This window comes from Sceloporus occidentalis, unplaced genomic scaffold (assembly GCF_023333645.1).
Source record: "Sceloporus occidentalis isolate IW3139 unplaced genomic scaffold, rSceOcc1.0.p SCAF_20, whole genome shotgun sequence".
NCBI classification, from domain to species: Eukaryota; Metazoa; Chordata; class Lepidosauria; order Squamata; family Phrynosomatidae; genus Sceloporus; species Sceloporus occidentalis.
In genome coordinates, this window is record NW_028317000.1 from 15,828,067 (window position 1) to 15,849,084 (window position 21,018).

The window sequence follows — 21,018 nt, forward strand, 5'->3', positions numbered from 1 at the left end:
TAGTAAGGACACAGTTTACAGCTACAAGGTGGGCTTTATTGGTGGTCAATGATGCCACAGGCCACAGAGTCATAGACTCAGAAGGTCCTCCAGAAGACATCAAATTGAGTCCCCTGCTCCATGCAGGACTTCCAGCCAAAGTATCCCCAGCAGCTTTGGAGACGTCCAGAAAAGGGGATCTGCAGCAGAGGAAAGCACCCTCATCCTCTGGCTCTTGGGCTCCATCATCCCTTCATAGGCCCCCAAATGATTCCTACTCAGAGTATATGGGGAGCTCCTGAGTTGGGGGGCACTTTGTCCCAGGCTCATGCCAACAGATCAGAATTAGTGCCCACGAAGTCCAGATGGGCAGAGGGTGACTGTGCCGGGGTAAGGAGATTTTGCAAAAGAAAACATCACCCTTTGAAGGATATTTTTAATCTCTATGTAATGGGAATGAGTGTGGGGTCTTTCTCTCTCTGGGGGTCCCAGCTGGATGGAGACCTGCCTGAAGGAGAGCCTGGCGCCACCAACGGAGCTGGAGGAGAGTCTGCGCAATGGCGTCGTCCTGGCCAAGCTGGGGCACTTCTTTGCGCCGGATGTGTGTCCGCTGGGGAAGATCTACGACCGCGATGAGTCCCGTTTCAAGGCAAGGGCTGCAAGGAGGGGGCAGATGTTGGGTTGGAGGGTCCCCTTGGCCGTCCTGGTGTTTCTGCTCTGGGGCAGGAAAGGTCCACATCTTGTGGCTTCTGGGTTGGTTGGTTTGGGTACCCTGAGATTTGGTTATTAGGATCTCCAGAAGCAGAGTTGGGAAAGATGCCCCAGTGGAGATCTGCCTTTTCTTGAAGGGGGCAATTCTTTGCATCATCTCCTAAGACTGAGGTTGGGAGAAGGATGGAGGGGGATCCTTTCCCCCTTCCTGAATCCCCCTTCCAGGCTTCAGATTTGGGGTCTCTAGATCTGATCCACTTTCTCTCCAATGTGGAACCCTGGCTTGGATTCGAATTCTGACTTTGCTGAAGCCTTTCTCTTACACCTCTCTCTTATTTTCAGGCCTGTGGGCTCCACTTCCGACACACAGACAACATCAACCGCTGGAGGGATGCCATGAGCCGCGTTGGATTGCCGACGGTAACGCGCCTCCGCATCCCACCATCCAGCTTTGTACCTGTTTATCCAGAAAAGCTTCCCCCCCCCCCACTTTGTTTAAATGCTTTTGACAATTATTCCCCTGTTTCTGGACAGATCTTTCATCCCGAGACAACAGACATCTATGACAAGAAGAACATGCCCCGTGTTGTGTATTGCATCCATGCGCTCAGGTGAGAGGAACAGTCCCCTGGAATGGTGGGGTGCACAATACCAGTGTGGCTCATTTTGGGCACATTGGCTCTTGTTTTGGGGCAGGGAAAGAAGGAACCCACCACCCAAGTTTTGCTGCTTGCTCTCCCACAAGCTAGACCTCCTTTGCTGTGAATGAGTAGCTCTTTGCAGGCAGAGCTGTCTGTGTGTGTTTATGTGTGTATATAAAGTGTGTGCAAGTGTGCATGCAAACAAACCCAACACACTTTTTAAAATGAATGCCTTTCCTTGTAGCTTATACTTGTTCAGACTTGGGCTGGCTCCTCCGATCCAAGATTTGTATGGGAAAGTCAACTTCACAGGTAAGGCCTACCCCAAAGGAGCGTTGCGTCTTTGCTTCATTAAGAGATTCAGCTGGCTTCCATCTTCAGGCAGATCTATATGAGAGTTACTCTCTTAAGCATCAAGATCCTGAGTTCTTTAGGGCTTTAAATCAGAAGGATTTTAAAAGGTGTTGGCCATCGTGATCCAAACCGTATCCACAAAGTAGGTTCAGAACCTTGGATGAAGCCTCTTAAAGTTCAGACTAGAATGCAGAATGGATCCCCATCCAGAGGTCAATGCAGCCATTGGCAGAGGCTGGTGGCCATCTTTCAGGGGTGCTTTGATTGTGTATTTCTGCATGTCAGAATGGGGTTGGACTTGAGGCTCTTCCTTGAGGTCTTTTCCAGCTTTATGATTCTTGCTGGAGTGACCTCTGGAGCCTTTTCCTTCTTATGATCCTAGATGAGGAAATAAACCACATGAGATGCGAGCTGGAGAAATATGGACTGCAGCTCCCATCGTTCAGCAAGATTGGGGGGATCCTGGCGAATGAACTCTCAGTTGACGAAGCGGCAGGTAGGCATTGAGTCAGTTGCAGGGAGCCATTGGACCTACCTAGGCCAACCTCTCCTCTCAATGAATATAATTAGCACTAGACTTCCCAAACTGCACAGTTTCACTGTGTTTAAGGCCCCAGAGAGGTCTTTCCTCCTGACCAACATTTAGTGTTGCATTTATCTCACTTTCATGCCACTTTAGACCTCTGAGGCCAAAAACAGTCTCTCTCTGCAAAAGCAAAACAAAATGCCACGGTGGGATTGCTTTCCCAACACTCCTTTGAGGAATCCAGGTGCAAAATAAAACCCTGAAATGCTTTGGGAAGAGCTCGGTGGGCCATGGAAGTGGCTCCCAGGGCTGAACGTGGCCCCTGGACCACTTATTATTATTATTATTATTATTATTATTATTATTATTATTATTAACATATGATCCAGGAGGTGGAGGTGGATTGCAAAGCCTTGCGCCTCTCCAGCCCTTCCTGAGCCTTCTCTTTGCGCACTCTCTTTCCCACAGTCCATGCGGCCGTCCTTGCCATCAACAAAGCGGTGGAGGCCAGGGTCGTGGCCCAAACCATGGCCGCCCTGCGCAACCCCAACGCCATGCTGGGCAACCTGCGGGAGAACCTGCCTGCCGTCTACCAGGAGGTCCTCTTCCGGGCCAAGGAGCAGAAAGCCCAGAACGCCAAGAACCGGGTAAGCGGGGATTTGCTGGGATGGATGCTGGGCGTTGCAACCCCATGGCCTCATGAGCTGCATCCTTGCTTTAAGCCATTTTTCCTGCAGTGAGAAATGGGGCATTTTGGAAGCCCAAAGGTGCCTTTCTGGTTGTCTCTCTGCAATTATATCCTCCCTTCAGTGTCTGCAAGAAGCAGCTGACGGAGGAGAAGATATTTACGACCGATGCCTGACCCAGGCTGAGATCCAAGCCAGCATCAACCGTGTGAACGGTAAGGAGGACGGACGTCTTGGGGAAAAACAATCTCCCCTTCCAATGTGTGACCCACAATACAAGTCAAACTGAAATACATTTACAGCAATGGGCTGCATCTGCACTGTGGAATTAATGTAGTTTGGCATTGCTTTAACTGCCATGTGGAATCCTGGGATTTGTTGCGACACCAGAGCTCTCTGGCAGAGAAGGCTAAATATCTCACGGAACGACAGATCCCAGGATTCCATAGTGTTGATCTGGGCTGCGTTGAGCCCATGTTCTGACTCTGCGCATTGTCCATTTTGAGAAAGAGGGACCAAGCAGCCAGAGAGAGTGTCTTTTGTAGACCTTTTTCACGGTTGCATGCGCGCCTTTTCTTCCTTTTAATACAGCGAAAAGTGCTCTGGAAATGGTGGACGATGCCCTCGAAGAGCAGGATCCGCAGGGCTTGTATGGCGCTTTGCAGGATCCAGCCCTGGCCTTGAGGAACCTGCGCAGAGAGAATGCGGATTGGTATTTGGATCAACTGAGCTCAGACCGGGAGCAGAAAGCGCTGGTGAGCCATAAGGAAACCAGGGCAGCTGGAACCCATTAAAACACAAGGAGAAACGAGAAGGAAGCATGCAGTGTCTCCAAAAGAACTCATGCTGCACCAACCTGATCTCCTTTTTAGGATAGGGTTATAAGCTTGGTAGGCCAGGGCAATGGTTCTGATGGAGAATATCTCGATTTCAGTAAATCCCCCCAAAAGTTTTTCAAGGCAAGCTGATAAAACACGGGCTAGATGACAGGTTCTGCATGTGTCAGCTGAAACACTTCGCATTCCAGTCTCATTGAGTTCTGCTGGCCAGTCTTTGGTTCCTCTATGAAAAGCAACCTCCCCACTTGTCTTCCTTCTCTCTCTATCCGTTCTTTCAGGAGCTGGGCTACGTTGATTTGCTTGAGCAAGAGGAGATCCAAGCTGGTCTCTATGCGGCCAACGAAAGGGGCGATTGGGAACGGGACGGTGAGTGGAGACGCGTCCTGGGGGGACTCTATTCTGCCCTCAAAAGATCCACGCTGGCATGCGCAAAGGCTGATCAATGCAGCGAGTGGGGTTTTCTTGCTCACACAGGGCTCCTGGTTTGCCACAGACTTTCACAGCTCTCCTGGGGAAGCTGCACGTCAAGGGAGCAGGACATGGCAGCAGGGCCTTTTCTGCTGTAGCACCACTGTTGTGGAATGCCCTACCGGTATAGGCATGGTTGGCATTAGCACCAAGTTAAAATCTGGCTTTTGGTAAAATGGCCCATTTTTGCAGCGGCGGAGGCCGTGAGGCGCATCAATGCTGCCCTGCGGAGAGGTTTGGCAGAAGAGACGTTGCAGACCCTGGCCGCCCCCGAGGCGCAGCTGCCGGACGTCTTCCCTTTTGCCGCTGGACTCTACCAACAGGAGCTGTCCTCCCTCCAGAGGCAGCAGCCGCAGGTGAGGGGCAGGCAGGGCTCCTTCTTTCAGCCGGACTGCGGCCTCTCCTCTCCTGGCGTCTCGTCCCTCCTTGGCTGCTCCCAAATGCCATCCTTTGAGGTCCTTTGGGTGCAGAGTTTGGAAGCAAAGGAAATAGATAAACTGGGCGTCTTCTTCTTCCTCCTCCGGCAGGGAGAGCTCACGCAAGAGGACCTCTTTGTGGCCGTGGAGATGTTGTCCGCAGTGGCCCTGGTCAACCAAGCCCTGGAGGACGGAGACGCCCGCAGCTTCTGGAGGAGCCTGGCCAGCCCTGCCTTGGGCCTCTCTGGCCTGGAGGAGAGCAATGCCCAGTGGTTAGTTTGCCTTGTCCTCCAATTGACACGATTTTAGGGTGTCCAGAATGGAGCCCATGCAGATTCCCTTGGAAAGGCTTCAAGACAAGTGCAAATAACAACAGTAAATTCAAACAAAAATCAAAACATTAAGCAGGCATCTTACTAACATCTGCAATTTTTTTGCTGTTTGGTTTGTAACATGATGAAGAAGGATGTGGAGCTTGGAAAGCTTGCAACAAGTATATTGTGCATTTTGGTTAGTCATTAAAGGTATCCCTGTTTGGTGGATTTTTGTTTGAATTTGCTAAATGGCCAATACAGCTGCATGTTTCCAAATAACAACAGTAACAATCCCCCAGCAATAGCAACTGCAGAACGATGGGCTGGATCCAGACTTAGCCCTCCTTGGAGCAGACTCATGGCTCAAGTGGGCCTTTCCCCCAAAACCTGGACTTCCAGCCAACATCCTAGTTTGTCCTTTTGGTTTTTCAGTTACTTTGATGAATTGTCGAAAGAGAAGCTACAGACTGAAGGTGGGAAGAGAGGCTTCCTGAGCTGGAACGAGATCCAGGCCTCCGTCAGCAGCACCAACCTCTTGGTCCAAGAAGAAAATGAGAGTGAGTCCCTTCGTCTGCTCCTAGATTCAAGGGTCTCCCGTCATTGGGGTTAACCACAGCCTCAGTTTTCAGGTGGGCTGGAAAATTAAAAACAGCAGGCATGGACAGGGTATTTGGAAAGACTCAACCAATGGTGACAAAATGTGTTTCTTGAGTGCCAAGAAACGCCACCAAGACGAACCTTGGATATCTGTGAATTTGACAGTACAGGACTTATTTGCACATGGTGCTTTTGTGCAGATTATCAAAGACTGACACTCCTCTTCTTCAGATTAAAACCTACTTTGGAACTAAGTGCATAAAATTTCAGCAAATGTCAGTGAATGTTGGATCTACAAGTTCTCCAGGGTTTTGGCTACTCTGTTTTGGCCATATCTCCAATTCCCTCCTCCTTTTTACATGTCTGTTTCTAGAAGTGGTTGCCGTCCGACTGATCAATGAGGCGCTGGGGCAAAGCAATCCGGAGAAAACCCTCACGGCGCTCTTGCTGCCTTCTGCCGGCCTCCGCGACGTGACCCTCTCTGTGGCCAAGCGTTACCACGAAGTCTTGATCCGGATGTTGAGGCAAAAAGCCCAGGTCAGGGGCTGGGAGGAGGCTGGAGACAAGGGGCGCGTTGTGGGAATTCACACAACCGAGTCTGGAGAATGGGCTCTGTCCTCTTCCAGAGCTTGGGAGAAGTTGCCTTTTCTGCACTGCAGAGCCCTGGAGCTATAGCCCCCAAAAGCAACTGGTCCAAGCTTTGCTCTTTTCCTGGCCCATTCCTCATATTTGGGTGTTGTAGAACAAATGGTACCACAAGGGTTTCCCTTCTCAATTCTTTCATTAACTTAAAACGAGAGAAGCAAGGGTTGGATCCAAAATCTAAGCCAGTTATAATAACCGGAAGCAAGGCATGAGGCTTTGCTATAGGGCAACGTAGGCAGCCAAGGAGAAAGGGGATCCTTCAGGGATGGGGTGCAAGGCGTCACCCCAAACTGCCTTCTTGGTCTTCTCTCTTATTTCAGGCGACCGAGGACCCTGGAGCCATGCTGTGGTGGGAGGAGATCTTGGAAGGGGTCTCCATGGCCAACCAGGACACCAAAGCTGCAAGGAAAAGTATGGCCACTTTGTCCCTAGCTAAGGGGTTGTGTAACTGGAGGGTGCAAAGTGTTCGCTGCTGTTGTTTGCCTGCTTGCAAGACCCCTGAGTTTAAGGAAATTACCAGTGCAGGGATCAGATTGTTCTTGGCTTGAGGCTTTCCTTTGCTTTTCCTTCCCCGCAGTGGCTCTGGGCATGGCTGCCATCAACCAAGCCATCAAGGAAGGGAATGCGGCGCAAACAGTCAGGGTCCTGTGCAACCCAGATGTGCATCTCTGTGGCATCCTGGCGGAGTGCGCAGGGGCTTACCAGGCCCAGCTGGGGACCCTCATGGCCGCTAGGAAAAACCCAGGTAAATGATGCGGGGTATTGCCACCCCACTTGGAGGGGCTGCTCTCTTAAAACTCAAGGTTTTGAAAGCCATATCCAAAACCCAAACTTTTCCTTGACCTGCAGGGAACCCAAAAGCATCCTGGGTGCAGCACAAGCTGAAGGATGGAACGGTGTATTATTTCAGCCTGCAGACCTTTGAAGGGTCCTGGGAGCAGCCACGGCCATGCGCCTTCAATGCAGCCCACCTCAGCCGGGAGGAGATCCAGGTCAGCGTCTGTCTCTCTGAGTGTGGGAATGTGGTGTTTCCATATGCTTCCATGTACAGGGGGGACCTTTACCTCTCTAGATTTTTCCTATTCCCCAACTTTCCTCCTTCATTGACCATTGGGCATCTCTTGTCCTTCAGGCCACCATTTGCAAAGTAACTGCTGCCCACGATCGAAGGCGCCTCTGGGCATCGAATGCCCATTTGGTCACCCAGCTCCAAGCCCAGATGAGGGGCTTCCTTGTCCGGCAGGCCTTTGCCGCACGGAGACATGTGTGGTCAACACAGGTTCCGGCTGCTATTAAAATCCAGGTAGGTCTGAAGCCACACATCCATCAACTCCACAATGGGTTTTATTCTGCTCTTTAATGGAGACGTCCAAAGTAAACAGGGTGCAGTCTTTCAGAGGCTGAGAGAAGGGCACCCCGAGCAAAGTTGAGGCAGGATTTGAACCCAGGACGTTTAACCCATTTTGCCCCGACGACTGCTGTGTTCACACAGGCCTGCTGGCGTGGACACCGGCAACGGAGACGTTACCTGCGAAGGCTGAGGTATTTGAAGAGGAACATGGATGCCGTGATCAAGGTGGGAGCCTCTCGGACACTTGGGGGGGTGTGGATGTTTTTTGGGGGTGGGTAGAGGAATTCATTCAGTTTGGGGGTTTCTGTGCTGCTTTATCCAGAAACCTTGCTGTTAATCTGTCCTTCTCCCGTTGCGTTCAGATCCAAGCCTGGGTGCGGATGTGTCTCGCTCGCAAGCGCTACCTCCAGCGACTGCGTTACTTCCGGAGAAACGTGAGTGTCTTTGCATCCAGACACGATAAAATTAGCTTGCTTTGTTTCTAGTATTGCAAAATGGCTCCTTTGGCTGCCAAAATGGCACCAAGAGGTAGACTTCCAAGAAAGAGATAAATGAGACAGAAGCACATCCATGTGCCAAATGTGGCCCCAACGCAAATTGGTTGTTGTGTTGTAAGAATTAGTATTCCTTCCTTGTATCTTGGTTTACCACTGCCATGTCTGCTTGTTCAGACATTTTTCCTTGTCTTTGCAGGTTTGGGCCATAATTAAAATCCAGGCCTTTGTGAGAGCTAACAAGGCGCGGGGCGACTACCGGACGCTGGGTAAGCAGATCCATGGGCCTCACCTGCTCCGACGTCCAGTTGTGGTCAGTGGGCAGAAACGCAAGGGTACAAAGAGTGGTAAAAGACAGGTTGAGTGTCTCTTATCCCGAAATGCTTGGGAGTAGAAATGTTTTGGATTTCAGAATACATGCATATAAGTAATGAGATACCTTGGAGATGGGTCCCAAACAGAAACACAACATTCATTTATGTTTCATGTGCATCTTATATCCATCACCTGACAATAATTTTGTACACAGTGTTTAATCATTCCATGCATGGAACAAACTTTATATACGTTGAATTGTCAGAATGCAAAGATGTCACTATTTTAGCCCTCCATGTGGAAATTTTTTGATTTTGGAGTAGTTCGGATTTGGATTTCTGGATGAGAGACACTCATCCTGTACCTAAAACAGGGGCAGTTTTTGGGACGGGAGTTGAGGAGGGACAGAGATGTTGCATCGTGTAATTGCACATGTAATGGGATAAAAAGCCATTGTCAATGCTCAAGCCAATGGAGGTAAGCGCTGAACCTCCATAGGATGAGTTCTTGGCCCATCCTGGGACCTGCCTTGGAGATGCATAAATGTTCTTCTGTTCTCTGCCCATTGCTAGTGCGTAGCAGGAACCCTCCTTTGACCGTCGTCCGGCGTTTTGCCCACCTGCTGGAACGGAGCCAGCGCGACTACTGGGAGGAACGGGAGCTACTGGATCTCCAGGAGAGCATGGTGAGAGGGATCCGCTCCAACCGACAGCTGGAGAGCGACCTCGACCTCATGGACATCAAAATCGGACTGCTGGTCAAGAACCGGATAACGCTCCAGGTCAGAGCGGGAGGGCAGATTCCTCCATAGAGAATGGAAGCCAACGTGTGATGGGCTGCTGACCATGGCTGCTCATGAGTCTGGCTCCCTGTCACTAGGCAGATGGGTTCTAGAGTCTTTGTCAGCATCATGCAAATGCTCTGCAAGCCACCTCTCAGCCAAAGTCAGATAGGAATACATTTGCTGGGCTCCTTTGATTGGGAATTGTGTGGTCTTTCTTGATGTTTCCATGGCAGGAGGTGGTCTCTCACTGCAAGAAGCTGACCAAGAAGAACAAGGAGCATCTCTCGGAGCTGATGGGTCAGAGCAAGGAGAAGGGGCTCAAGGCCCTCAGCAAGGAGAAGCGGCAGGCACTGGAGTCCTACCAGCATCTCTTCTACCAGCTCCAGGTCAGACGACTGGGGTCAGGGGGGGCAACCAGAGGGGCTTGGAGGGTCCAGTTGTCTGACCTGGGACCCTCGGGGGGGGGGGAGCTGCCAAATAAACGCTAAGCAAAAAAAGGCTACAAAGAACATAAACCCTGGAAGTGGTTTGTAATCCATTCCCTTCCCTTTGGATAGTACCTAGTTCAGAGAAGCTTCTCTGATGCCAGTGACATCCATGCAAGTCATGATAACCCCATCCTTCCAAAGAAAAGGTTCAGCATCTTGGATTGCATCTTCAGAATTTGGACTAAAACTCAGAGCAAATTCACTACTACCCCGACTTGCAAACCGCCAGCTGCCATGATTCTCCATACTTTTTTCTCCCCATGAGTCTCCCAGTTTTGGGTAAAAGGTGGGGTATTAACAAAGAAGGAGGTGAGGGTGACCATACCCATCCATCAATCCCATTATTTGTATCCCGCCTTTCTCCCCGATTGGTACTCAACTCATCTTACACAAAGGGAGAAAATGGGAATAAAGTGTTCTTTGATCTGGAATAACCTGACCCCAATACTTCTCTGTCTCTGCCCCCCAGACCCACCCCATCTACTTGGCCCGGCTGATCCTACAGATGCCCCAAAACAAATCCACCCGGTTCATGGAGTCGATGGTCTTTGCCCTCTACAATTATGCCTCCAACTCCCGGGAGGCCTACCTCCTCCTCCAGCTCTTCCAGAAGGCCCTCCAAGAGGAGATCCGGTGAGTATTGTCCCCATCATCCACACCTTCTGGTTTTGGGATCCGCCTTATTTCCAGGTCGAACCCAGAGCTTGGGCTGGAGGGTTTGGGGAGATGGCCAGACCACAAAGTAGTCCAATGGTCAACCCACCTGCAATTGCTCTGGGGATGAGTTCTTACGAATTCAATATTTCTTTATCCATTCAGTTGTTATTCAGCTTTGATTAAATGTGGGCCCTGATGTCCCAGGGCAATTTCTTTTCGCTGAACAGATTTTTGTGTTTCATGTCAGCAAATTAAACTGAAAGTCTATTAGAAGACTTTAACCACTTTCTTACTCTTTGCACAACAATTCATTTTATTTGGTCAGATAGTACAACACAGGAACGCCAAAGCAAGTTGCAGAGAGAAAAGCCTGTACGCAGTGGAGTAAATTTGAGGTCATTTTTGGATTTAGAATGCCAAATCCCTATCAAGCCAGCATATATATATATAGAGAGAGAGTATTTATGCTCCTCAGTTTTGCAGGGCTTTTGTGCTCTTTCTTGGAAAAGGAGCAACAAAGGTGGCCTTTGATGCTCCCAATCCACGCGACTCAGTCCTGAAGTGCATGAGGATCTTGTCTTGACCTCATGGATGGACTTCTTGGTTTTGCCTTCCAGGTCCAGAGTGTCTCAGCCGCGTGACGTCCTGACGGGGAACCCCACGGTCATCCGGCTGGTGGTCAGCTTCTACCGCAACGGCCGTGGGCAGAACGCCTTGCGCCAGATCCTGGGGGGTCCCGTCCGGGAGGTGCTCCAGAACAAGACGCTGAGCATCCGCACCGACCCTGCGGAGATCTACCGGGGATGGATCAACCAAATGGAGTCACAGAGTGGGCAGAAGAGGTCAGAAATGGGAATGCTTTATTCCAACCACCTTCTTTAAACAGAGAGAGGCAGTGTGGTGGAGGGGTTAGAGCAGGAGTGGGGAAAGTGTGGTCACGGACCGCCTTTGTGCTTGAGGAGTGATGGAAGCCGCAGTCCTCAAATATCTAGCAAAGCAGTGGGGAAATGGGTGGTGGGGAAAGAAGGACCTCTTTGGGCTCCACTTTTCTTTGTCTTTTGTCCAACACACTTCTCTTCCCTCCACAGCCATCTTCCATACGAAGTGACCCCCGAACAAGCCCTCGGCCACCCTGAGGTCCAGCGAAGACTGGACATCTCCATCCGCAATCTCCTCTCGGTGACGGACAAGTTCGTCTTGGCCATTACGTCCTCCGTGGACCAAATCCCGTACGGACCGGTGGCTCCCTTTCCTTTAACCAATCTCCCTTTCTGAAATCCTAGTCGACATTTCTATTATTCCCTATGGCCCTTTGGTTTCTAAATTAGCTTTTAAAATTTGATTTACTGCACAGTACTTTGCCTTGGCAGCCCTTGTCGGCTGGTGGGGACACCCAATACGTAGATTTAAAAATGGTAATAAATGACAGTGGTTTTTTGCCAATTTTGGTAATGCTCCCCTGACTTCCCCGCTAGTTATGGGATGCGATACATCGCCAAAGTCTTGAAGACATCCTTAACTGAGAGATTTCCGCAGGCGGCTGAGGATGACATCTACAAGGTGCGTATGGCCTGGGAGAGCAACCTAAAATGGCTTCCGCCTGGCATCCATTTTGTGTTCTGTGAGGCCAGCCCTTAGCCACAGGTGCAATGGAAAATGGCCTCCACTTGGCAGCCATTTGTGTCCTGGGAGGTCAACCATTAGCAGCAGGTACTTCAAGAAGCAATGGAAAATGGCTTCCACTTGGCAGCCATTTTGTGTCCTGGCAGATAAACACACAGAGAGAGTACATAGTTGGGGAAAAGAGGAGAAGACTGCAAAACTGGATGCAGAAAAAAGCAATTGCATTATTAGTGCTGGTCATGAACAGTTGTCAAAAATAAGTCTCTTTGCTTTGGTTGTGGTGGATTCCCTGGCAGGGTTTGGACAAGATGACCCTTGAGCTCCCGTCCAGTGCTGACCATTCTCTGGCTTTCTCCTAGATTGTGGGCAACCTCCTCTACTACCGCTTCATGAACCCGGCAGTGGTGGCCCCCGATGGCTTCGACATCGTCGACCTCTCGGCCGGAGTCGCCTTGCACCCGGACCACCGGCGCAACCTGGGCTCCGTGGCCAAGATCCTGCAGCATGCGGCTGCCAACCAGCTCTTTGACGGGGAGAATGGTCACTTGCGGGTGGTCAACCGGTACCTGGAGGAAACCCACTGGAGGTTCAAGTGAGCTGGGAAGCAGAGAGAGGATCTGGATTTTGGTTTTCCTTTATAGTGGATGATGGCATATGCAGTGTGAGAGGAAGGGGGTCACAAGGAAATGGTCCCCCCTCCACACACCCTCATTTTGTGGGACTTTGTGGTATTTATTAGTCAAAAAGCAAGGTTTTGTAAGTGTGAAGTTATCCTAAAACAAGGCCATATGTGGCCCCAAGGATGTTTTATGTTCCTGCATGGCAGACCAGGGTTGGACTAGGTGGGCCTTGGGGTCCCTTCCAACTCTTAGGTGCCATGATAGTATCCCCTTTTCTTCCTGGACCTGTGTAGACGGTTCCTCAGCGAAGCCTGTTCCGTTCCTGAACCAGAGGAGAGATTCCACGTGGACCAATACTCCGAGATGGTGGCCATCGCCAAACCGGTGATCTACATCACGGTGGAAGAGCTGGTGAACACGCACAAGGTGAAAGCACTGGGCGCTAGCCACACATTCCCATGCACCAAATGCATACATGAAAGAGTCCTTGCTATCAGTCAGATGGCTTTGCATTCAGTGTACTTTTAAAAACAATTCATTTTAGAAAAATACCACAACAGTTGGAAAGACCCACACACACGGAGTATGAAACAATCCCCATCCAAAGCAAAATGCCAGACATCTTTTTAGCAGCCAACAAACCTTGATTCTATCCGCAACAGTTTGCAGGGGAAATTACATTTTCCAGTTACCCAAACCTTTCCATAAATCTCCATGGAAAATGGGTATGTTGCCGCCTTCTTGTGGTGTAGCTTGCATTTCAAATAATTGGATGGCAAGCTTTCATTTAAATGGCTGTTGGGTCCACAGTCATTTCTTAGGGATGGCCTACACTTTTCCCATGAGTCTTAGGGACCAACCTTTGGATTTTCTTTTTGGTGATTCACAAAGCATAGCAACATCTCCCAGTTTTGTGAAAAGAGATAATCCTGCCAACCCAAACCTATAACTGTATATTTTGATCTGTGTGAGTGTGTTCTTTGACCGCACTTTCCTAATTCTTATTAGCTGCTCCTGGAGCACCGGCGCATTGTGGCTCCTGATGCGCAAGACCCTCTGCATGAACTTCTGGAGGACCTTGGGGAGCTGCCCACCATCCACTCCTTAATCGGTACTCTTCTTCTTCCTTATTCTTTCTTATTCAAGGTTGTGCTTCCTTAGTCACAACTTTTGCCATCTTGGCTACACTCGCATGTTGCTTGGCCATTGGTCCTGGTTTTAACCTGTGAAATGCTGGGTGACATGTACATTCAGCTCGCTTATCCATCCCGCCTTTTCTGCAGGCGAAACTGGGAGCCACGGATCTGGTGGGAGTTCGGAGCAAAGCCCAGCTCAGCTTGCCAAAATGGAAATCTCTCTCACGCTGGGCAGCAAATTTGACGTAGCAGAGGCAGGCACCGAGGGTGGGAATGACGCCAAAAGCCTGTTGCTGAGGTGAGTGGGTGACTGTGCCATTGCACCCCAAATGGGCAAGGTGCCATTGGGCATAAGTTTTCTTCTGAATGCATTTATATCACAAGAGTGCAGTCTCTGGATCACTTTCTTGTGTTGCTTTTGCAGTACAAAGCAGTTGCTGGTGGATGTGATCCAGTCCCAGCCGGGAGATTCCCTTGTGGAAATCCTCCAGAGGAAAGCAACAGCAGATCAGGTCAGTAAGACCATAGCACTTTGGGAAGCTTTTTGCTGGTGAGGCGGGCGCCTCTGCTTTCCCCTTTCCTCCCTGTTTTGCTCCCGATGCATCTGGAGAAAGGGATTCTGGTGGCAGCTGCTGTCTCTCTTGCCTGTTGTCCATAAGCAAACATGGCTTCAGTGGGATCGTCCAGAGGAGAATCCCATCCTTTCCCAGCTCAGCCTTTATTGCAGTTTGGCACCTGTTGCAAAACTAAAAGTCTGTGTTTGTCCCTCCTTTTGCCCATTGGAAACCTTCCAGCTAGACAGAGAACAAGGAAGAAAAGTGTGGGTTCGGGAAGATGTAAAAAGACTCCTGGAAATCTTGGCCTTAAATACTAATGCATTGGAGTTCTCAATGAGGATCCAAAAATACCCTACAGCTCACTTGCTTGCAGCTTGTTTTTACAGAGACCCTGGCACAGGAGGGTGCATGTTAGTACCCAGTGTTTGACCTGTCTTTCTCCATTTCTCCAGGAGGCTTTCCACCAGCAACTCATGAGGAGAAGGGCCCTTTTCAGCGCCCAAGAGCCAGAGAAGCTGAGGCGTCCCCAGGGTCCCGCTGGGAATGTCTACCTTTCCCTCGAGGAGAAGAAGAGGATCGTCCTCAAGGACCTTCGGCGTCTGGAGGGTCTGGGGCTGGTAGACTCTGCCAACTGCTACCAGGGCATCGTCAACGAAATGGCCAAGGTACTCGGGCAGCCGGACTTTATTCTCAGTGCCCCAGTGATGGGAGAATCCCAGAGGCAGAAGAGAGAGAAAACGCCTTGCAATCGATTGCAACTCTTGTCTTTCTGTTCCTGAGTGGGACGTTTTCTTCCACTGCCGTGATTGAAAACACAACCACAAAAAATAGCATTAAACCCAATGCAAACGGCAGTAGCAGGGCCTCCTTAGGGGTCCTTCAGAGCCCCTGGCCCTGAGCTGGATGCAATCCAGAGATTTCCAGGGCTTTTCTGGATTTGCTTTTCCTTCCCAGGACATCTGCAACCAGAGGCAACACCGTCAGCGTCGGAAGACGGAGCTGGTGAAGCTGCAGCAGACTTTGCACGGCCTGAACGCCAAGAGGATGTTCCATGAGGAGCAGGTGGACTACTACCACCAGTACATCCGGACCTGTCTGGGCAACCTGGCCGCCAAGAACAGGTGCGTGGGCAGGACGCCAGGTGGGCGCCAAACGGTGGTTCCTGGGAGGCAGCAACAAGGGGAGGCCCTAGGCGGCCCTGGGTTCATGGTTGGGCCTCCTTTGGCTGGTCATGGCGGATGTCACCGGAGCCACAGTGGCCTCCAGGTCAGAACTTGGAAAGCCACTGTGTAAAAGTTAGCACATTTCCATTTTCTTGCTGCTTGCTTGCTTCTCCCTTTCCTTCTTTTGCCTTTCCTCCTTTCTTTCCCTTCTTTTTCCTCTTCTTCTTCTCTGCCCTCCTTCCTTCCTTCTCTTTTTCTTCTCAGGTCCAGCAAGAAACAGGCATCGCTGCACTACACAGGGACTCGGCTCCTTGAGAAGGGGGTTTTGCTGGAGATCGAGGGCCTCCCGAACAGCCAGTGAGTGGAAAGGACCCCTCCTGGGACCCCCAAATATTCCGGAGCCCATTGGGATGACGCTGCGGCTGGGGGCCATGTCCCCCCATAGATATGGGAATGGTGCAAGCAGTTTCATTCCTCCCTTGGATGGTTCCAAGCAGTTTCATTCCTCCCTTGGATGGTTCCCAGCCTTCCTATCTTTTCCCATCCTCAAACTGCAAAGCAAAGGTAAAAAGCCTCCAACAGGTTTAGTAACATAACTGAACCCCAGACAACTGTTAACACTTGGTCACAATGCCAGCAAGGACTCTAAAACCCATCTGCCTGCTCAAAACACTATTCTGCCATCTAATTAAATTTCCCTCTTTCTGCTCATAGAATTTCCCCCCTTTTTTGCTTCTCCTCCAGACTCAGAAACGTCATTTTTGAGATCGTTCCTTCTGGCGAAGTCGGCAAATTCCAGGTGAAAGCAAAGTTTATGGGAGTCGATATGGAGAAGTTTGAGCTCCATTACCAGGTGAGGAGGCTGGCAGGAGACGTTGCAGCGCATTGCGGTCCATTGCGATGGATGGGTCAGAAGACAGGGAGATGCTTTTGAGAGACAGGGGCATCATGCCTCCATCTCTATTTCTCCTGCAGGACCTGCTCCAGACTCAGTACGAAGGCGTTGCCGTCATGAAGATGTTCGACAGGGCCAGGATCAACGTCAACCTCCTCATCTTCCTCCTCAATAAGAAGTTTTTCAAGAAGTAGAGGGACTGGCATGTGTTTGAGAGAGACAGAGAGAGACTGAAGGGAAGGGCTTTGCCAGTACATGGACACAGAGCGTTGAGGCCAAAGAGGGAGCAGCCGCACTTGACACTCCAGAGAAACCCACAACACGGCTCTGGTTTATGCCTCAGGTACCATATTGAATGATGGCAGAGCAGGATGCGCGTGCGTGTCTGTGTGTGTGTGTGTTAAAATTATGTTGTCCTTGCATGCAAAACACTATCCTGTCAGAGGCTGAGCTGCATAGACTAGATTTCTGCACAAGGAGGAATTGTACGGAGAAGCAGTTCTCCATCTGCAGCCATCTTGGGGGGCAAGAGGGCCTGGTTTCCCCCTTACGCTCCGGTTCCAACAGCCCCCAGACCAGCTGTTGGAGGAAAAATAACTTTTAAGGTATACAACAGTTTGCATCCTTTGCCAGATTGCAGCATTACGTTCACCCCAGTCCTAGCAGCCAGTTTCTGAGAAGCCCAGCCATGCAGGCCTTTCCCAGGAAACCTTGCTACACAAAGTGGGGCATGGAGAGTTACACAAAGGGTCCAATGTCAGGATTAGGTTCCCCTGATCTCCCAGATTTCTCTTAGTATACTCTGGAGCCTTTTCCAAGTGATTTGGACCTTGAGGGAATGGAGGAGATTGCAAAGCTCCCCAATAATGCTGGATTTCCCTTATGCAGAGCTTGCTAAAAGGTTTTTAATGCATGGAGAATATTCCTTTCCCCTTTCGTTTGGTTTTCATTTGGTATTCATCACTCTCTGTGTGTGTTGCTTTTAAAAATATAAGCCGTTCCCAAACCTGAGGTTGTTCATTTTAAGGAGAGCTGAATATATTCCTATCACCTTCTTCCCCTGTTTCCCAAATTCTAGCTGGACCCCATTTCCTAAATGTCAGCAATAAGAGGTAGAGACACCAATAACCAACCCTCTCTTGTTCTTTCGCTGGTGAAATGCGTTCGTTTGGGTGAGGAGAGATGGCTGTAAAATGCTGAAAATTCAGGATGCTTTCTTGGTCTCTGGGGATATTTGGGGAGATATTTGGGGCTGGCGATGCTCCGGTGGGAGATGCCACAAAGGATGCTTGGTTCTTATTATTACTGCTCTCTTAAAGCCTCGCTTCCATAACTAGAATCGCTTGGCTAGCAAAAGTCTTGCTTTGCCTGGTGAGAGAAGGGCTTCCGGGTTTTCTTTTTCATTGTATTCAAGGTATTTAAGAAATAAAAATGTCATTTTATTCAGTTTGTGTCAGGATTTAATTCACTTGACCCCAAAGACAGAGGAAGCGAAGTCAGCTGGTGCTTTGCTTGCCAGAGATGTGGTGAATCTATGCTGGGTTTCATTCCAGGGGTCACTCAGTCCAATGTCCAACCCGCTAATGCCATGCAAGAATAGGCAACCAAAGCACTTCTCCCAGTCCTACAACCTTGAAGTATAACCAGGTCTGCATACCAACTGTATCTCATATATATATATATATATATATGGGAATGCTTGCAATTCATTGATATGAAACACAAAAACATCCATCCAAAAGGACAAAAAGAAATCATGCTGGAACATCAGTGTCTGCACTGAATCACAGCTGAGCAATGACCGAATGGATAAAACAATTGAATTGGAGAAAGAAGTGGGTATGATGCAGCACTTTTATTGTGGTTTTTGAATTCAGCACCCCAAAATACATTAAAAGCAGCTACAAGATTGGAAACTGTTTTCCCACCACAGGGCTGTGCAGTCAGAAATGGAGCAGAGATGCTCCGGCGGAGGAGGCCTTGGATGACCATTAGGTGGCATCCTCTGGCCAGGAACCAGAAGCGAGAGGCTCCTGCGTCTCTCAGCCGCCCTCTTTCCCTTCCTCCTGGGATGGTTTTGGAGGTCAAAGGGGCACCTCTGCCCCTCAAAGGGGGTAATGGGGCTGCCCCATCTGTGCCCTCTGAGCCCACAGAGAGGGACAGAAATCCCAGTCCCAGCAGGGCAATCACCTTGCAAAACCTATGCCTTTGAATCCATGTTCGGGACTCTTTTAAATTCAACCGAGAGCTTAATATTATTTCAGTCTAACTTTTTGCATGTTTTTTTTAGCTATATGAATGAATGAATGAGATTTTATTTATATACCGCCATTCCTTCGATCACGGCGGTTTACAAGATAATAATGATAATATGTACTTTTACTTGTCTTTCCATTTACTCTGTAAGCAACTCTTTGGGGAAAGAAGGGAAATAACTGGCACCTTAATATTGCACCCACAGAAACCAGGGCGCATGTGCGCAAGCCGCATCTGAGTGTGGCCAAGATGGCGAATCAGGGCAGTTGGAGGAGGGTCTGGTGGGTTCACCAAATTACATCTAAACAGGGATTTGCTGTGGATTTGCAAAGACCAGGCAAGGGCAGGAATTGGGGGGCTGGAGGAAAAATTCATTTTGGGGAGGGGGGACAGAACTCTTTATTTTGGAGGCAGAAACAGGGAGGATGGTCCTTGCACCCATCTGAGAAGCATCACGTTGTTGGGAGCCACCTGAGGGTCCAGGAGCCATTGAGTTCTCATTGGGAATGAACTGAGATGGATTCCTAAATGCAACCGATGGCCATTGAGTAGAAAGGAGCAGCCATGAAATTTAACAGAGCAGTGGCCACCAAGATTTCTCTCCAATGTGGGGGAGAAGGAGGGAATCTGGAGAGGGTCCGGGGCCACAGGTGACCCACTGATTCCCACTTTGCCTGTCCTGGCCAAAATAGAAGCCAAGAGGGAAGCAAGGCCCTTGTTCCCTGGGAAGCCAAGTTGTGGGGGTCAGCCCCACTACACAGCCCGAACTCTGCCCCAGGAGACGTCCATGTCTCTCTGCCACGGAGGAGGAGAAGAGGCAGAGTCCTGTCCTTGCCAGCCAGCCAGCACAGGCAAAGGCAAACTGCTGGTCTGTCCTTCCTGGCTCATGCCTTTTGCCGCTGCCCTGGACTGCCCTGGGCCTGACTTAGAGGCCTGAAGGCCTGGAGGAGGAGGAGGAGGAGGAGGAGGCTGAGACAGGGGCAAATCTGGGGCTGCTTGGATCTGGGGTCCCAGAGGAGGCTGAGCAGGAAGCTGCTGCAGAGGGAGAAACAACCTCTGTGGACAACTCTAGGCTGCAGGTGCTAGGACCTTTGGAGCAAAGGCAGGCCAAGGAGTCTGCTGTTAGGAGAGCTAACAGATTTTGGCTGAGAGGAGCAGAGGCCTTTTCCAAGACCTCCAGCTGCAGAGGTGCTTTGCAGCCAACAAGAAATGTTGCAGCAGCCTTGTGGTTCCTTGACTCTGGTTCTCTGACCCCTGGACTTGCCTTGTGACTATGCTCTTGCCTCTGTCCAGACTGACTGCCTGGAATTGTGTGACCTTTGGACTATTCCTTGGTATACTGCCCTGCGGGGCTGTCCTCCGGAGAGGTAAGCAGGGCGGCCATTTTGGGCACGCTCTGGTGTCGCTTGGCCAGGTGGGCCCCACTTCCTCCTTGTGGGCCCTTGGAGGGTGCATGCCAGCCGCGTGGGGCGGCGTGTTGATGCCAAGCAAAAGGGAGCAGCATCCCCAGTTGCCACACAACAGCCACCCTTTAGCAACATAGCTCCTCTTCCACTTTGCCTTTTCCCCTCCCCTTTTATGCATCCCAGTTCTTTCTGCGTGCGCATAAAGCATTTTAAGCATGCTGACAGATTGGGGTGGGATGGAAGTGGGAAAAGTAGGGTACGGAAAGGACAGGGCGACGGTGAAATGTGCCGGAGGCGAAGGAAGCAAGGGGGTGGTTTTTTAAAGTTGTCCCAGGATTAGAAATGGCCCCCTTTTCCATCTTTTTGCGAAACGCTTTGCAGGCTTTTGCAAAACCCAGCGCTGTCCATGGAGGCAGACTGAAGAGCATTGGAAGCTGGTGAGAAAAGTGGGAATAGTCTCTCTCTCACACTCACATATATACACACACACACACACACACACACAAAGACACACGGAGCAAGGGAAGCAAATGTTTCGCCAACTGTCTGCTGTGTGTTGTTGCTCTTGCGTGTGAGTGTTTTCTGCTGTTGCTATAGAAATCCTGACGGAGACGGGAGACCGGGGTGTGATGGCTAGAAAGGGAGAGAAACGCTGGAAACAGACCCGGTTGGCTTGCCTTACCTTCCAGTTTTGGGGCTTGTTTGGTTCAGTCTAAGCAGCCCAGACTAGAGTCCTCCTCCTTCGCCTGTACGAAATCGCAAATCAAAGCCGTCTAGCTGGTTGGGAAGCTGAGCAACTTCTGTGGGTCTGGGGACCCCATTTTCTACCATAAGATGCCACAGATGGCCCCCAATACCTCCCCCCCCAAAGTCCGCTTCTGGTTTCTAAAACAAGGTGTTTTGGGATGTTGAAGACCGCTGGGGCTGCCTTCAACCTATTCTAAAAGGGAATTGTTTCTCCCAGGAGAGAGAGCAAACCCTCTTTTGTGGCTCTGTGGGACTCTTGAACACATTCTGGCCTTGCGTGGCCACATGCGTTTTGGAGAGACGTGTTGGCGGGCACAGAGTCCAACCTATACCAACCTAGGGCTGGACGA

The 21,018-nt window shown here is 50.3% G+C and overlaps 1 protein-coding gene across 3 annotated transcripts; it reads left to right on the top strand.

Moving 5' to 3' along the window:
- The first annotated feature begins 1,032 nt into the window (after window positions 1–1,032).
- Window positions 1,033–17,667, top strand: LOC149302241 (ras GTPase-activating-like protein IQGAP3). 3 transcript variants are annotated; one of them, XM_089483780.1, is made up of 35 exons: window positions 1,033–1,110; window positions 1,225–1,301; window positions 1,576–1,643; window positions 2,068–2,181; window positions 2,680–2,862; window positions 3,032–3,112; window positions 3,489–3,652; window positions 4,018–4,102; window positions 4,397–4,560; window positions 4,732–4,892; window positions 5,367–5,491; window positions 5,905–6,068; window positions 6,497–6,587; window positions 6,754–6,921; window positions 7,026–7,168; window positions 7,309–7,479; window positions 7,669–7,752; window positions 7,890–7,961; window positions 8,221–8,290; window positions 8,909–9,117; window positions 9,354–9,506; window positions 10,078–10,241; window positions 10,883–11,107; window positions 11,354–11,494; window positions 11,741–11,825; window positions 12,248–12,480; window positions 12,802–12,934; window positions 13,517–13,619; window positions 13,792–13,942; window positions 14,069–14,156; window positions 14,654–14,866; window positions 15,156–15,356; window positions 15,639–15,721; window positions 16,109–16,217; window positions 16,340–17,667. In XM_089483780.1, the coding sequence occupies exons 1-35, from the start codon at window positions 1,087–1,089 to the stop codon at window positions 16,451–16,453; spliced, it is 4,614 nt and encodes a 1,537-aa protein (XP_089339906.1). In that variant the 5' UTR covers window positions 1,033–1,086; the 3' UTR covers window positions 16,454–17,667. The 3 variants fall into 3 exon arrangements, with proteins under 3 accessions (XP_089339906.1, XP_089339907.1, XP_089339905.1); XM_089483781.1 differs by having other exon boundaries at window positions 3,038–3,112; window positions 4,015–4,102; window positions 4,738–4,892; window positions 15,156–15,337; window positions 15,635–15,721; XM_089483779.1 differs by having other exon boundaries at window positions 2,680–2,858; window positions 3,022–3,112; window positions 4,015–4,102; window positions 15,156–15,322; window positions 15,629–15,721.
- The last annotated feature ends 3,351 nt before the right edge of the window (window positions 17,668–21,018 follow it).